The sequence below is a fragment of the Colletotrichum godetiae genome, assembly GCF_030913485.1.
Source record: "Colletotrichum godetiae strain CBS 193.32 chromosome Unknown BDP55scaffold_15, whole genome shotgun sequence".
Taxonomy (NCBI): Eukaryota; Fungi; Ascomycota; class Sordariomycetes; order Glomerellales; family Glomerellaceae; genus Colletotrichum; species Colletotrichum godetiae.
In genome coordinates, this window is record NW_026851263.1 from 412,695 (window position 1) to 428,904 (window position 16,210).

Genomic DNA, 16,210 nt, shown 5'->3' on the forward strand with positions numbered 1-16,210 from the left:
CGCAACCCAGAGCCCTGGTTGACAGGTCTCCAGACTCCAGAGCCAAGAGGCAGAAGGGAAAACTTCCGGTAATTGTCCGCAGTACATACACAGTCGTAGTGCTTCATCGTGAACCAGAGAAACGACTCGCGGAGATCCACCGAGGCCACGACGTCCGAAGCCGGACTTCATCCCGTTGGTGTTTTGGGCTCGCAAGTCAGGGATAGTTGCCAGGGATGCGCCCATCTCTGCGGGGGAATGGTCCCATAGTGCCAAGCCAAAGAGCAGACATTTTTGGCTTCATCAAATTTTACTGCCTTCTCTACTGCCCAGTACCCACGACTCGCTCGGCTCTACTATCATCTCGGCTGCCCGCATAGTCCGCTGCCCGTACGAATACCAGCTAATACCATCCGCCCGGTGTCAGCTCAACTACCGGCCGACGCTACTTATTACCAGTAACGGTTACACGGGCAGCTCCGACAGAGACCATGGCCCCTAACTAACGTGTGATCCAAAACGTCATAGCTTTAAGGTCCCTGTTCCAGTAGAGTGGGATATTATTATGAACTAATAGACGCCAAGCCTGATGGCTTGTCGCGGACGAACCGATGCAAGATGGGCACAGAGTTGCAGTTACCATTAAAAAGCTTCCCATCCCGCTGCCACTGCCAAAGCTTCCTCTAGCGTTGTGACTTCACTCACTTCTTTGATGATATAAGTCTTAGCGGCGGCAACTCATCCCCGGACCTGCTCCTCTTCCCAGCAAGTCGCTCTCTGGTTCCAAGTCGCAAACATGTCTCTCATCAACGTCGACCTCCACGCCCTGGCAACAGGAGGCGCAGGCTACCTCGCTTCCATCAACGCCGGCGCCAAATTGGCCACACCGGCAATCTCACTCCTGGCATACCAACCCGCCTTTGCAGACGTCCTCGGCCCCAACGCTACAGCCCGCAAGATCGTAGAAGTAGACTGGGAAGCATTCCACGAGGGTGGCATCTACAATAAGAAGGACAACTCCCTGTACATCTCCTCCAACTACAACCCCACCGACAACATCAACATCACCGTCCTCAACTTGAACGACTTCTCCGTCAGAAGTACCCAATTCGACGGCCTCACCGAAGCCAACGGCGGAAGCTCATACTACCCGCCCGGCGCAGACCAGGCCGCCACGCCGCCCATGCAGGTCTGGTGCGACCAGGGCGACCTGACGAGAAACTCCCAGCTCCTCGCCGTCGACCCCAACACCAACAAGTCGGAGCCTCTCATCATCGGTTTCAACGGCCGCAACTTCACCTCGCTCAATGACGTTCGTCAGCACCCCGTCACAGGAGACCTCTGGTTCACCGATCCCCAGTACGGCTTCTTCCAGAAATTCAGACCTGAATCCGTGCTTCCCACACACGTCTACCGCTTCGAGCCATCAACTGGCACAGTCCAAGTTGTGGCGGACGGCTTCCAGCAGCCCAACGGCGTCGAGTTCTCACCTGACGGCAAGACGCTGTACGTCTCCGACACCGGCGCCATCACCACCGCCCCTAACCTATCCGGCCCGGCCACCATCTACGCCTTTGACATTATCGACAACAAGAAGCTCGCCAACAAGCGCGTGTTTGCGTATGCGGACAATGGCTTCCCTGACGGCGTCCACGCCGATATCGACGGTAACGTCTGGGGCGGCTGCGGCGACGGAATCCATGTCTGGAACCCCGAGGGTGTGTTGCTTGGAAAGATTCACTTGGGCGAGACGTCAAACAACTTTGCGTTCGCCCCGGGCAAGGTCTTTGTTTTCTCGAACCAGCGTTTGTGGGTTGTTGAGAACCTCAAGGCGCTTGGAAGAGAGGTTTGCAAGGACTTCGGAGCGGATTCGGATCCCAGATGCGCCAAGTAATGCGTCGGGTACCATAGAGCATTGTGTTTTAAAAGTTTTGATACCATATTCCCAATTTAGAGTTCAATTAGACCTAGGAACAAGCATGTTCATTTGATAAGTGACAATTATGTGGCATGGACTTGACTTGACTCCGGATGTGGTGGGCTGCAGTCATCAAAGCATGGATGAGATACAAGATTCACTGTTGCGTCACCATTCCCAGACTTTGTTCCTTTACTTGAAGCGAGGGTTCTGTTCTCAAATTGCATTGTCTTGAATCTGCTTTTCCAAGATTCTATTACAAAAGACTCGATGCTGCGAGTCCCGATACCTAACCACTCTGCACCAATCTTGGCAATCCAAGAAACGTTCCCTATCCCAATCCATCCATACCCCAAGTTCAGGTCCAGAACTTCAGGGCTCACTGAAAGTTCGGGAACCTTATTGATCGAAGGGAATATAGCTTCCTTGATGTTGTGGTCTGGTAGCAAAAGGCGTCCTCCTGAACCCCCCACCCACAGCTGTGGAGGACTGAGGAATGGAGGGGTTTATATGTAAGTCCGAGTCCAGAATCTTCAAACCCCATTGAATATCCCTCACCAGGACCAGACTCGACAACGGGAAGCGGCTCCGGAATATTGTAGCCCCTTGATGACCTTGAGCACCGGGGAGGTCCATGATTGCTGACGTGTATACCAACAGATTGTGATTGGGGAAATGAAGTTTTCGAGGTAAAGGGGTAGAGGGACAGCAGAGAAATAGTAAATAATCTATCTTCTTACCTCGAAAACTCCATTTCTTTCATCGAGATAGGTGGGAGTCGAGGAGGCCTTTGCAATGGTTGAGAAGGTCGTTACGTTGTATCCTCTTATACCATTCATCAGACCGACGTGATGATGAAAATGAGCCGAGAAACCCTGAGTGTAAGACAAGGCCGCGACCCTCGGTATGTCGAAGGGCTTGAAAATTGCCCCTCGAGTCTTTCACTCGAGAGGTTGGAAGGCGGAAAGGAAAATCGCCCCGAGGCCAGGCCAGGCCTCGAGGTGGAAATCGGCTGGTGGACTCAGCCCAGGTACGTAGGCTATAGCGAGGGGCAGCAAAATGTTTTCGACTTCTTCGAGCTGAGCTTTCTGGATATTCAAAATTGGAAGAACATATTTCCTTCATCTGCGTTCCAGTCGGTTTGTGAATGACCTGACAACCGGCAGGTGCGGACAGTTGGAACCTAATGGTTCCAAGTGGATAAGATGCCCGACACCCATGGTCAGCATGGGAAGATGCGGTTGACGTGTCCCAGAGCTGTTGCAATAGTACAAGGCTAAAGCCATTGTTTTTCGTCTGAACTTTGAACAAGTCTTTGTAGCATTTGTGTGTTCGAACAACAAGACCAATGTGATCTCCGACAATGCTTTGGACCTTGTGGCTGTTGTTGGCTAGTCGGAGAGGCTTCTCGACATTAGTTAGTACCGCAGACATTGAAAGGAGATGTTGGAGTTCAGTAATGGATGCTTACGGGATTGTCGTGATGGCTTCAACCATCCGTGACCTCACCATACGTCACGTGACCTCGGTTACATAATCACCGAGGACCACACTCGCTCTCACTCTCTATTTCAGAGCGAACCTAGTGCTCATTTCCTACTTTCAATAGATAACCGTTCTCTTTTACCTACGTCGATGCCCCTATTGTGACTATACGACAGGGATAATGCCGGGCTGGGGCCGGTAGCCGTGCTGAAGCTGCTGAGAAACATGAGCCTGTTGGCCGAGAAAGGGCTGCTGGCCGTGATGGCCATGATCATCTTGAGCGTTCATGGTGTTGCTGCGGAGATCCCAATATCATCCAAGCGGATAGGCTTGGAAACAATTTTGATTTAGGCTCGGCGGAACAACGCAAATTTGCGCTTGGAAAATGTGAGTGGTGATTGGAGCAGATTTGAACATCATTTCCGTAATTTTCGATTTTCAAGCCTTCCATGTTCGACCCAGAAGCCCCGCCAGGAGGACCTGAGTGAGGTTAGGTTCACAACTGAGACTCTGAGGTGGTTATGGGATAGCCCCAAGAATCCAGAAAGAGGAATACCCTCGAGGTCTCAGTCGCGGTTTAGCCTCACCCAAATCTTTCGGGCAAATGATTGAATTGGAAGAGGGTGCCTTTCTGTACCCTGATTAGCGATAGATACAGACGAGGCGCATTGGGTGAAGACGAATAGTCTGAAATCTTGGGGTAGGAAATAGGGTGTTTGAAACGTTCTCTTTGCCGATATCTGAAAAGCCTTCTCCCCCGACCTCCACATGTCATGGCAGCGAGCAGTTGATAGCAGTGGGGAGCAGGAGTAAAAGGTTGAGTATTCGAGCTTTTGTGTCCTTAAATCGAGGACAGCGTCTTCGGGGGTGAGCACGCAGACGGAAATGGAGGGGACATCGTACCAGTCTTCGACGTTTGTTCTCAATAACGGTCCGATGTCCCCTGATGTTCCAAACTCACCCCCAAGCTTCTCTTTGAATTGGCTCTTGTGGCGAGAAGACGCAATCGTGGCCAAAAGTGCCATTTGAAGCAGCATTCGATATCAAAACATAGATCAGACTCAAAGTTACAGGCCCTGGTGTTGGGGGTCGGAGCAACCCCAATATGATGGAAGGCTCAAAGGCCCAAGCCAGAGCCAGTAGCTTTGAGTCCAGAACCATCCTACAGTCCAAAAAAAAGAGTCCTGATGATCGAGAGGAGTATTATTCGAACAACTGTCTTTGTGTGGTTGGAGTGCATGGCGGAGAGTCCCGTCGCGTGGGACCTTTCTTGTTTGCTGAGGCAGTTTGAGGATAGAATTTGTAAGATATATTAGAAAAGATATCATGACGCAAGATGCTTTGTTCGTGATGAAGGCGACTGTGGTATAGGACTGGGAACAAACGATGACATGGTAGACCGGCTGAAGGCAGGAATATCACCAAGCCTTCCATTGGACAGAACACATAACAAATTAGAGACTTGGAGGAGTGAACCTACTGGACCTGTACTTCCAAAACTTTGCAGCGCCAGTGGTAGAAGGAAACGGAAACCCACCGACTGTGAATTCGTGTCTCGTGATTCATTTCCATACCATTCTTGATGTAACCGTAAGAAGAAAATCCATGCAGTCGAACATCGTAGTCGGGATTAGTAGCCGTCGTTAATCTTGGCATAGTCTGCCTAATCGCTGGAGGCCGCAAGGCACTCCAGTTGTGCAAGGCAAGCTAACTTGCTTTTCTGCTTCCACAACGTTATTAATTTTCACAGGACAAGACGCAAGAGGTAGCTCAACTGACCTTTGAAACAGGTCTCTTTGGAAGGAAAATAATAGGCCGTGCCTATGTGTCAAGGGAGGCCTGCACTTGCAATGAAAGAAGCAGTTCCGACCCTTTCGGTGCTGAAGATGGCATCCATGTTGGACAATTCCAGCCGAGACTGGTGACAAAGGGTGTGGAAACTTTAAATGGAAGCTGGGAGAGTGGAAAAAAGAATTGTGACGCATGGGAGTTTGACTGGGAAAAGATGTAGGGGTGGGAAAATTCTGATATTGACTGCAAAGAGAATGGGAAAATGTGAATGACCACAAACATTGGCATCACGTGCCGAGGGTTTATCTTAATTTTGGTGGCATGGAAGGAGAAAGGACCGGAGGGAATGGTGAAGGAAGGTGCAAAGGGAAATGACGAGCCTGGTTCATAAATGGGAGAACAGAATACACTCCTCAAGGAAGCATTCCGTAGACCCTAAACAACATGGAGCTACTGATCAAGTGTTTCAAATAAAATCATCGATGTCTACTTCCGTCCAGTCTAGATGATTGTGAAATGCTGTATGTCAGTACTCTTCTCCAGCATGTTACTGAGCTTCCCATCTGACCAGCCAGACACTATACACGCCCCTACAAGCTTGTGTGCCGACCCTTGAACATTGCGAACCACAAAGGGAGTAAAGCCGTCTGCAAAACCGGCAATCTTGTCCCCTGGTCGCATAATATCTGGCCCTCAACACTCAAGCCCACACTCCGTGAATTAAGCTAGCCTCCGCGCCCTGTATTCAAACGCACAACGTCCGCCCCATACGGGAAGTCGGTTTTACTCTCTTGGATCAGCCCTTCCGTCCATATAGTACTCGTCTAGACAGTGGCGACCACTGCTCCTACAATAGAGAGCTCTCGATGGCCTACTCTCACATGGGTTGGTGCGAGTACCCAATCTTTGTGCCATGTTGCATTGGTATAACTCCGATCGCGGAGAAATGTTCTCCAGCGCCGTCCCAAAGGGACACCCAGAGGTTGAATCGTAAGGAGTCTTCAGTATGAAATACAGCCCCAAGCGGCCGAAGGTCTTCGTGTCGCTGTAGTAGTTTTTGAGGTACCTCGAGGAAAACTTCGTCGACTGGCTTGGTATAATCTGCCACCAATATTGGAGGATCGCTTGTATCCTCGCAGTAGTTGACCATGTAATCCTCATTTCCAGAGTCTCCATAAGCATGCCGCTTTCTGGATGAAGGGTGTCCAAGAAACCCATAGATATGGTCACGAGGATCGGTTGCCTAGCAACAGATGCCATTCGTCAACAGCAGGAGCAACGGCGTGTTTCTGATGTGGCTCTTGAGATCTTCACCTTGAAGCCAACCTGAGCGTGTCGCTGGTCCGTAATCTAGCCAAAGCTTACGCGTGTTCTTGACAGCGGTAGCGTCTTTGATGAAGAGATCTTTGATGCGGTCGCCAGCGTCATTGTTGCGATCCATCCATATATCAAAACCAAACACGTCCAATATACGGATTGGGCCAGTTGTTCCCCAGTAGAAAAGGGCTTTCGAGAGAGGCCGAGATCTCGTTGTACCCAGACATGTCGAAACCACGAATTCGCATACAATTCGGCAACAGCGTTCCATGATGCGGTGTCAAAAGTGTCAACATCCGTGCGAGTGAGATTTTTCCTTGCCTTCTTATTCCAATGTCCTTCCGAGATCGGCTTGATGGCGTCAAAGGCCATCTTGGCATGACCTCTCGGATCATCTCCCAGCCAGATCGCGAGACGAGCTGCATTCCAGTAGATGGGGCCCATGTAAGCAACGTGGTTACTTCTCTCAATGTCATCTGTCCCGTTGATACAGACAGCGTCTGCCCAAACTGTGTTTTGTTCCGCCGGGTGGCGGAGGGCAAGCAGGGCATGATACAAGCTCTTTTCGATGCTCAGGTTGCGAGGTTCTGTGCCGTGTCCTTCGTTTGGAAGAACTCTGAATTCACGCTTCTCGGTCGTATTTCCCCAGCAGTATGAGAGACACTCGTATTCTGGGTTGTCATCAAGACGTACGGTACGCAGGCGGGCTTCAAGATCATCACTTTGGCTAGGACTTGGGAGAAGATCAAGGACTCGAATGAAATGGTTGTCAAGCTTTGTTGTAGGCAACGGCGTTTATATGTATGGCACTATGATGAGACTTTCTCAAGAGATAGGATTTCCTGCGTCAATATCTCAATTCGAGAATAAAGGCTAACAGAAGAAGTCCTGAAGTCGGGGAGGGAAGACAGTTGGACATTTCGAGGGGATTTCGAGCGGAAAACTAGAGGACTGTCCAGCTTTCAGGAGTTGTCCCTTCGACTTGGCATAGATGCGGAGCTGGTGATACCCCTATTATTCCTGTTGATGATATAACATGGGTTCCAACACTGGTTGATCAGAGGGAGACCACCAACACCCCAATCAGTCAAGTCAGAGCATTTCAGGCCCTGCGGACTAACAGCTCCAACCGACGCAAACATAAGGCGTACATTCTAAAAGGCAACTACACCTCCACCTTGAGGTGCATGGGTACTTCTGAGCGAGCGAATCGGATCTAGAACTGTGAGGCTGTGACACTGAGGTCTCGTATCTTGATGAAAGACGAAGGTTGGGCCTGGAGAGAACATGAAAATGGTATCAGGCCACAGCGGGGCCGATGCCGGTGCCGGAGTTCTCCACCAAGGACGACATGCCGCGGCGCCACGGCATCGTGTCCACCGGGGTATCGCCAAGGCGGGGGATGGTCGAGAGACTAAGTAGATGTTTCTGAATGCGCGCCCATTCATGGATGTGACGTAATATTGATCGCGACTCAGAGAGGCGTACGGCTTCGGTCACACCTCCTAGTTGGCCCACGAACATCGTCTTTACTCCACGGCGTTGGGGCTCACCAAGGCCTCGCTGATGCTACTGATAGTACCACCAAGACGGATCGACTCACAGAGCTGCTTGGTAATGCGTGAAATGTTTTCCGGCTACTCCGTACTTCAAAAAACGATCGGTCACAGCGCAGGGAGTGGGACCAGAAGATCGCGGGAAAGAAATGCCACTTCTGGTCGACGAGGAAAGCCACGCCGAGTCATCGACGTAGTACATAAACCTAGTCCCAAACCCCAACCAAGATGAAGCAGACACATAAAAGCACCGCTGACATATCGTCGCCCTATAAAGATTCCCCAGGCATCATCAGACTGAACCATACATCATGTCCTACACCTCAATCACAATCATCGTCTCCCCCTACCACGTCGGCATCTCCAACCACCGCGTCGGCACCGGCCCCAACCGCATCCTCTCCCACAACCTAGCCGACAAACTAGAGTCCCTCACCCCAATCCGCTTCATCAACATCGGCCCCGTAGACGACTTCGAAGGCGAAATCGGCCGCACATTCGAACTCCTCCGCCGCACATCCACCGCCGTCTCCCAAGCCGTCGCCGCAAACTCCTTCCCGCTCGTCCTCTCAGGAAACTGCTACGCTAGCACGGCCGTGGCAGCCGGTCTCAATGCTACCGTCCCTGACTTGAATGTCCTGTGGATAGACGCGCACGACGATCTGGATACACCCTCGACAAACGAAAATGGGTACCTTGATGCGATGGCGCTGTCTATGGCGGCCGGGTTGAGCTGGCAAAAGTTGATGGGCTCTGTGCCGGGTCATAAGCCGTTGAGCCTTGAGAGGGTGGCGTATTGTGGGCTGAGGGACGTGTCTGAGCTGCAGAGGAAGACGGTGACCGAGGCCGGGGTGGATGTTATTTGGGGTGACGCGGAGAGGAAAGTTGATTTTGCAAAGGAGCTTGGGGTGTTGTTGGATCGGAGGAGATTTGAGAGGACGCATGTTCATCTCGATTTGGATGTGCTGGATGAGTCGTTGGGGAGGGTGAACGAGTTTCCTTCTCCGGGGGGTTTGGATGAGGAGGATTTGATGGAGTGCTTGGAGACGATTCCGAGGAAGACGAGGCCGACGTCTTTGGTTGTGTGTTCTTTCAATGCGGAGTTGGAGGGGGGTGATACGGTGGCTAGGCTTGCGGTGAAGGGCATTGTGCGCTTCGTTGAGTGGCTTATTCAGACTGAAGTCCTGAGAGGGGCTCGATGATGTGTCTTTGCCTGGACTACGCTACACAAGCTACTCGTCTCTGATGGGCGTAATTCTGTGTTATTCTAAAGTCCACCTGCGGTATTTGGTAGTGATGGGCAGTAAGGACGGCCCTGGCGATGGGAGTACGTGTATGGGTTGGCCAAGGTAATTGAAAACGATCTCGCTGATGAGAAAAATGGCAGTAGAGTTGAAGCTCGACTTGGCAGGCTTTTCGATACAATGTTACTAGCAAACCGTGTATCTTCAAGGAAGACGGTCTTAACATTGATGTCAACTACACTAAGCGTTTTCGCTACAGTTTAATATTGACAATTTGCCGATGCCCCCAAACTCAGCCAAAGTCAAGGGAAGGGAAAGCTTGTCCATCTGCCGAATCCCATCTCGGGTTTCAAAAAGACTTGAAGTTAACTCTGGCGAGACTTTCAAACCTACGAATGCACTCACGGACAGGGAGAAATTCTTCTGACAGATCACAGCACAAAGAGTTATCGAACTTGGCCCAGAACAGGAACCAGCTCACGGCCGTGCCAAATCCGGGTAAAGATGCACGAGCCTTGGGGTTTGATGAGCTTTTGAGTCAGCGACCTCTACCAGCCAGCGGAGACCCATCGATTCGTGTGATCACGACGAGCCGAGTATGAGGCCTGTTACCCGCACGGCGAACATGAACGGACGAGATAATACCTAGTTGATCCGAACACAGCCACGGGAGTAAGCACGCATGAGACATCACGCGGTGAAAGTGGCAGTTGAGGTCAAGTATACTCTAGACTTGGTCACCATTCGGCGAACTCCGAAGGATGTCAAGGTCGGCGACCACACTGAGCAGCACCTCCATGCCTTAGATCATAGCAACTATCATTTTGAAGGGTTCGGACCAAGGTGCCACCAAGGATGGTCGTGCGTATCCGAGAGCATGCAGGCAGCCCCGGATCCAAACCTCGTGGCGGTCTGACAAGCTGCAGCTACTAGCGCCGCCAAACGCTCAAAATAGACTGGGCCGTTGGTGGATATCTTAGTGAGGACTCTCACAGTCTCACTGGATGGGTGAAAGCTCCCAATCGCACCAGACTCCCAGTCCTGATAGAGGGCCATGCCTCACGACACTGTCATGACGAGACGCGAGGACAGCCTGGACGAGCCGATATACGCGCAATACCGATTCTCACAAACAGTGCCCTCAGGACAGGGCATTGCGCCGCATATCAGGCTTCTGAGCGTATTAGAAGATATTCTCGCAACAGTCCACGGTGACCGCGATGTACTCATCTGGAACGTCAAGCGCAACTTGCCTCCTCAGCGCATCGAGATTGCAATCGTCCTCGACTTCATTACGGGCATTGCTATCTCGCCAGCAAGCAGCAACATCGTCGCGCTGTCTTTTAGATTGGGGCCCAAATGCGAGGTATGGACATTCAACTGGGCAGACCAAGTCGTCGAGGCAATGTTCACGACGGGATTGGACCTCCACTCACCACAGTTCTCGCCTGACGGTCGATTGCTCGCCTGGATATCGGCCGGATGCGTCGATATTTGGGAGACGATCATCAACACACATGTCCAGACAATCAGCAAAAGCAAAAAAGCCACCAGCGGGCGGTCGGTTTCCAGGTTCGCATTTTCGTCGGATTCGAGTCGAATCGCAACAGTAGATCAGTCGGGAAGGCTGGCTAGCTGGGATGTCGCAACGTGGTCGTATATCGGCGAATCCAAGGTTCAGCCGGCGATAGACGACGATGGGTGGGAACGGGTGCAGCTCGTCACGGACAACAGGCGTGTTATGATGGTCTCTCGTGAGGTGAACGAAGTTGCGCGAAGGTGGAGGCTGACAACATGGTGGCCGAGTAGCGATAACAGGTCGGAGCTCGAGATGGACGCATGTGTGTATGGATGCGTTCCTGGAAATTGCGCCTTCGTTGCGACGGTGCAGTCGGACGGGGGAAAGCTGCGAATCCGCGACACGAACAACGGCATGTGCTTCGATCAATCGACTCAGGGCATAGCGAAACGCGGCAAGACACCCTTGGTGGTGATGGGTGGCATGGTGATGAGTGGAAAGATTATGGTGACACAACTTGCCAACGGAAGGACGACGATATGGCAATTGGTGGCCACGGAATAGGGCTCGAAGCACACGACGGCGCGAACGCGATTCACGGTAGGGCACGATGTCTTGGCTGAGGTAGAAGGGTTTGCACTACCCGAGTATGCACCAAACCGAGAAGAAAACAAATACGGTGATGACGGGGCAGATATCGTGGACTCACGACTTGCTGGGCGATAAGGTAGCGTAGCGAAATCCAGGGTCAGATAGTCTTGATATGGTCTAGTCGCCGGGACAAAGTCGCGATAACCCAGTTGAGGTTGTCCATGTATCCGTAGCTCAGGGCGGACCCTCAAGCTTGGAATATGAGACCCAACCCGAGGGCGCCTGACATCTTCCTGAGTTGCTCTGAGCAATGGAAGGGTGGCCGAGTTGGTTATGGCGCCAGGTTAAGGTCAGCTTAACATCTGTTTCCTGGTGGGGCAACCCGCGCGAGTTCGAGTCTCGTCCCTTTCAAACGCATCTTTTTGCATGTCGTGGAGATATCGATATCCATTTTCCAATGATTTTTGGTGCGAATTTGACGAATTCGGTGATTCCCGCCGATGCATCTGCTTTGGGTACGTACCTACATCGAAGAATTGAGTTCCGTCTGCAGAAATTGTTAGTGCAGCGGAACGGACCAGTAAACGGGGCAGAAACGGCTCAGAGCGGGGCATTCGAATACGAGGGACCTGCGAGAACTCTGCACCGGTGGGGCCGTCACCGACGACGTGCCGTGGACCAACCAGGGACGGCGAATCCTCGTGCACAGGCTACTTTCTCGCCCGATTCATTCCCGATTGTGGGCCCGGGCCTGGAACTGATGTTTGCCCCATTCCGGACGTCCTCCGACCGGTCTTCCCAGCTGCTGTCTCCACGCAGATGCTACGCTCGCTGAAATTGTTGGAACGCGCCATCATTTCATGAAGATTACGCTGCTGCAGCCTTAGCTTCGGGGGCAACGGGGGACCCAAGCGACCCAAAATACAGGGGCGATGGATGCTGCAGGCATGAGCGCCCTCAGGTAATTCGTACGCAGCGCTGCCTAGCGCCTAGTCACCAGATTGTAGTCCACTGTTCAGAGGTGCAGTGTACCGAGGTGAAACGCGGCAATTTTGCACTGAATACTCCGTATTGGGACTGAAGACCTAAAGTCGAAGCGACATGTCGGAATGGCATAGCAGTTGTTGAGACTGGCGAGTTGTTGGTTGTTTGTGGTCCTGTTCTTGGCTAATCGTTGCCGACCGTTGCAAACAGTAAACACGCAACTTTGTGGATTCGAGCCTCTTGGACAACAACGCTTTCTTCTCGCGCGGACTTGCTCTGCTCCGCAATGCCATGCATCGTATCCTCTTCCCAAGTTCCTGCACGTCCGAGTCTCCAATTCTCTTTCGTAATCATCGACCAGACCGCATCCCATCCTGGATGCTGTAGTCAACAGTTGGCATTGCGGCGCATCGGTGCGTATGTTGTCTCGTAAGACTACAGCTGTGCCGCTTGCTGCTTGCATCCTCATCGTGATCGGCGCAGGAATCGGATGTCGGATGCTTTTCGCAGGCACCGACCACGTGAGCGGTCAATATAGGTTCACCTCCGATCAATGGGCTCGACGGATGCGCCATGCCGCCCAGATAAGAGTACGGGTTGCGACTGTCGTCCTCCAAGTGATGCCGTATCTCTGGGTTGTTTCCGAACATCTGGCCCGGGGCAGTAGACTTGTTTCGTAAAGCTAACAGCGTCTTATCTTGGGCGATAGGCGATTGCTGATTTCGAATGGCGGCTAGGCAACCAGGAGCGACAAGGGGTTCAAGGGGATTACTCGGCGTCCACATTTCCATCCTTGAGCCTCGAGATAAGCAACCTCAGCAGTCTGGGGTTCGGTCGGTCCCCCACGCAGTAATGGAGGAGGCCCCTTTCCGCGCTCACACCGAGTGGGCTTATTGATGGCCACGGTCAGCAGAGTCCCCGTAACGTATCCGTTCGGATAATCGTAGACTGCGCGGAAGAGCAGGATGGCTTTCCCCGAGTCCCTGGTCTGAATGATACGGAGTATGCCACGCCATATGCTTTATTACCGAGACGGGTGTTTTGCGGCGACAGTCCTATCTTTCGAGGGAGTGCTGGCGCGGTCTGCGGCAAGTTGGCATCTACGGAGTAAGTCAGGAGACACTTGTGGCGTTATCAAATCGGGTTCCCGGCGTGGAGGTCCCGTGTTTGTAAATGTCAGGATAGCCATTGGTCTCGTCCAAGCTATGCCGGATGACTTTGCTGGATTTGGGAAGACGTCGCGTAATCTGCGTAGGATCGATACTCCCGAGGGCTAGAAGTCGGTAGTTGGCGATGTGTTCAGGGCCCAACGTCGCCGTCACTCCTGCCAGGGCGGCCTACTTATCGGCCGCCTATTGTTCTTGCAAGTACCTCGCTAACAGAGTCGGTAGAGCCGGAACTGATGCTTCTTTCCCTATCAGCAATCCGGGGTGTATCGATGCCCTTGTGTAGTCCAGCATGATGTATCAAGGATCTGTTCCGATACGACACGTTGGTTGCTTCGTCCACAGTGTTGTGGGAGCCTTCCCTGACTGTCAGCGTTTCCCATATCTCTAGAATCTGGGTGCAATTATTGGCACGGCTGGTGTAGCTGGTACAGAGGAGGAGAGCCTACACAATAGATATGTATCAAGGGGGACTTGTTCCTGGTCGACGGCAAGGGTTCAAGGATTGGTGCAGCTGTAGCTCGCAATTCGCCTTCGAGCTGACATGGACATATGCAGAACAGTAAGGGGCAAGGATCTTCATGAATGGAGGATGAGAAAATGGCGATTGTCCAGGCGAAGATGGAGGCATCAGCGACATGAGGTTGACGCAAGGCTGGAGAGGATCCAAGGCGTCGGTGGAGGAAGGCACCGGTGGGTCTGGTGACTGTCAGCCTCAAGGAAGTCACGATGCGAGGCAGGCACGACGGCGGAACCTGCGCACCTTCCGTTGCTCTTGGATATTGAAGATTGAAGGAACGGAAAGTGCGATGTCCACCTCACTTTCTTGAGATGCACCTTCCATTCCCATTTCGTCTGCACATAAGCACGTGATTCCGGTCCGACGACATCTTGCCGCGTTTCTCAGGCCCGCGGTGGATGTTCCTTGAGGTATCCATCCGTACGGAGGTTGCCTCACTCCACTTTCATCTTCATGTTGAAAGACGCCGACGAACATCTTTCTCTTGGTCTTCAACTCCACGTCGCATTCCGCCCTCAACGACAGCTGTCGCAGTCTTGGCGCCTCTAAACAACCTTCCTTACTCGAGGAGCGACAGCGGGGTTCCCTATTAGACACCCCTCCGTCCTGGACTCCCGAGTCCCCCATGTACCTTGCCTTGCCCTCTCGCATGGCCATCTGCTGCACTGCACTGCAACGGAGAATCTAGACGCAGATCTCTCTCCAGGGCAGAGAAGGGTTCTTGGATGCTGTTGGTCACCGCCATGTGATGTCCTCGCTAATTTGTTTCCAGCTGCGGCTCAGCGGCACCTAAATGTTTTGACGTACGGGAGCGAAGGATGAGGAACCGTTCTCGAGACCCTGCGCGCGTGTTTGCGGGCGTTCGGCCAGCCTTACCAAAGCCACTGACCAGGTACACATATCTGGACGCTGGTATCCTTACTCTGCATACGAGGTCTCAAATTCAACGTCGCTTCGTCCAAATGACCCTTGGTGGTGGTTATGTCGGGCTCTCCGGAAAGGCACTCGAAGCGTTTACTCCGTCCGAATCATACACTCTCTTTTAGGACTCCGCCAAGCAATCTGTCGGTCTGCACTCGGTGTGTTAGAATCTCGCTCTCGCCATCCCCACTTCATCAGCGACTGTCATCGCGACGCCACTCCCGCTTCCATCAAATACAAGGCGTCGCGCGGTTTTCCCGCACTTGCCGGACCTCGCTGGAATGCCATTGAGCTGATCATAATGCAAGGCTATCGATTTGTTCCATCATGCCATTTCAGCCTTTCCCCGGATTCGATACGTATATACGTATCGTGAGGGTGCCCCTCCTGTTCAGCCTGGCAATGGACAGGGTCTCCAGGGTCTAAGGGTACCAATTGCGCCATCAACGAGCCTTCAGGCTTCAGCGCAAGTGGACGACCCAGCATGGCGGGACAAACGCCGACGTCCTTGTCGCGTGTGCTGCGATCGGGTGTCATCCCCCCCCGGACTGGCCTGCTTTCCCTCCACCAAATAGCCGGGTTTGGCGCTGAGCCGGCTCAACTGTTGCATCTTAGAGGAGCTGAGGGAGAACTTTTAGGCTTGACGACTCGTCTGTCTTTCCCATCAAGGAAACGACCGCTTTCCTCGCATCCCGACGACGAACATGAATGGCAGGCAGACAGCCACCGACGAGTGTCACCGACAAGTATCTCACCCGCGTTAAGCCGGCGCAGCGATACTCTTACGTACGACTGGGCTTGGCTCTAACTTGGTGCGGCAGGTGGGCGGAGCATCACTGGAGTCCCCTCTGTGACATCAGCACCTATTCAGGGCCTCTTCAGAGCCACTTCAGAGCCTCTTCAGAGCCACTTCCCACGGGAGCTTGCAGGCCTCACGATCCTAGCGGGCTTGGTTGTATCAGGGAATTGTTCAAGGTGTGCCCCCGACCCTGTGTTGGCGCGCAGAAACAGCCTTGGGATTCCCTGTGCAGGACGGGGGGAGCCCTTGTCTCTCCCCCCATCTGCTCCAGTCTCCTCCATTTTCCTCCATTTCTCTCCATTCTCTCTCCATCCAAACGCGTCCACTTGGCTCCCACTTGGCTCAATTTTCAAACGCTCACTCGCTCGCTTTGCGACCGCCAACCGTGACGTCCTCCACCGCCGTCGGGATCAAGACGGC

General features: G+C 52.7%; 6 protein-coding genes across 6 annotated transcripts; 4 read left to right on the forward strand and 2 right to left on the reverse strand.

The window, feature by feature from the left end:
- Window positions 1-674: 674 nt before the first annotated feature.
- On the forward strand, window positions 675-2,030 carry BDP55DRAFT_660013 (uncharacterized protein). The gene has a single exon (XM_060574587.1). It carries the CDS (start codon window positions 776-778, stop codon window positions 1,871-1,873), a length of 1,098 nt encoding a protein of 365 aa, XP_060431110.1. The 5' UTR covers window positions 675-775; the 3' UTR covers window positions 1,874-2,030.
- Window positions 2,031-6,048: 4,018 nt separating this feature from the next.
- BDP55DRAFT_740671 (heterokaryon incompatibility protein-domain-containing protein) lies at window positions 6,049-7,209 on the reverse strand (the record flags this gene model as incomplete). The annotated part of the gene is made up of 3 exons (XM_060580424.1): window positions 6,049-6,416; window positions 6,539-7,106; window positions 7,184-7,209. The coding sequence occupies 3 exons, from the start codon at window positions 7,207-7,209 to the stop codon at window positions 6,051-6,053; spliced, it is 960 nt and encodes a 319-aa protein (XP_060431111.1).
- Window positions 7,210-8,357: 1,148 nt separating this feature from the next.
- Window positions 8,358-9,248, forward strand: BDP55DRAFT_727360 (uncharacterized protein; the record flags this gene model as incomplete). The annotated part of the gene is made up of 1 exon (XM_060579296.1): window positions 8,358-9,248. One exon carries the CDS (start codon window positions 8,358-8,360, stop codon window positions 9,246-9,248), a length of 891 nt encoding a protein of 296 aa, XP_060431112.1.
- A 1,096-nt stretch (window positions 9,249-10,344) lies between these two features.
- BDP55DRAFT_630612 (uncharacterized protein) lies at window positions 10,345-11,373 on the forward strand (the record flags this gene model as incomplete). The annotated part of the gene is made up of 1 exon (XM_060572174.1): window positions 10,345-11,373. The coding sequence occupies one exon, from the start codon at window positions 10,345-10,347 to the stop codon at window positions 11,371-11,373; it is 1,029 nt and encodes a 342-aa protein (XP_060431113.1).
- A 337-nt stretch (window positions 11,374-11,710) lies between these two features.
- Window positions 11,711-12,235, forward strand: BDP55DRAFT_630613 (uncharacterized protein; the record flags this gene model as incomplete). Its single annotated transcript, XM_060572175.1, has 1 exon — window positions 11,711-12,235. One exon carries the CDS (start codon window positions 11,711-11,713, stop codon window positions 12,233-12,235), a length of 525 nt encoding a protein of 174 aa, XP_060431114.1.
- Window positions 12,236-12,734: 499 nt separating this feature from the next.
- BDP55DRAFT_630614 (uncharacterized protein) lies at window positions 12,735-14,970 on the reverse strand (the record flags this gene model as incomplete). The annotated part of the gene is made up of 7 exons (XM_060572176.1): window positions 12,735-13,117; window positions 13,264-13,367; window positions 13,413-13,657; window positions 13,756-13,995; window positions 14,095-14,256; window positions 14,314-14,727; window positions 14,878-14,970. 7 exons carry the CDS (start codon window positions 14,968-14,970, stop codon window positions 12,735-12,737), a joined length of 1,641 nt encoding a protein of 546 aa, XP_060431115.1.
- Window positions 14,971-16,210: the final 1,240 nt, after the last annotated feature.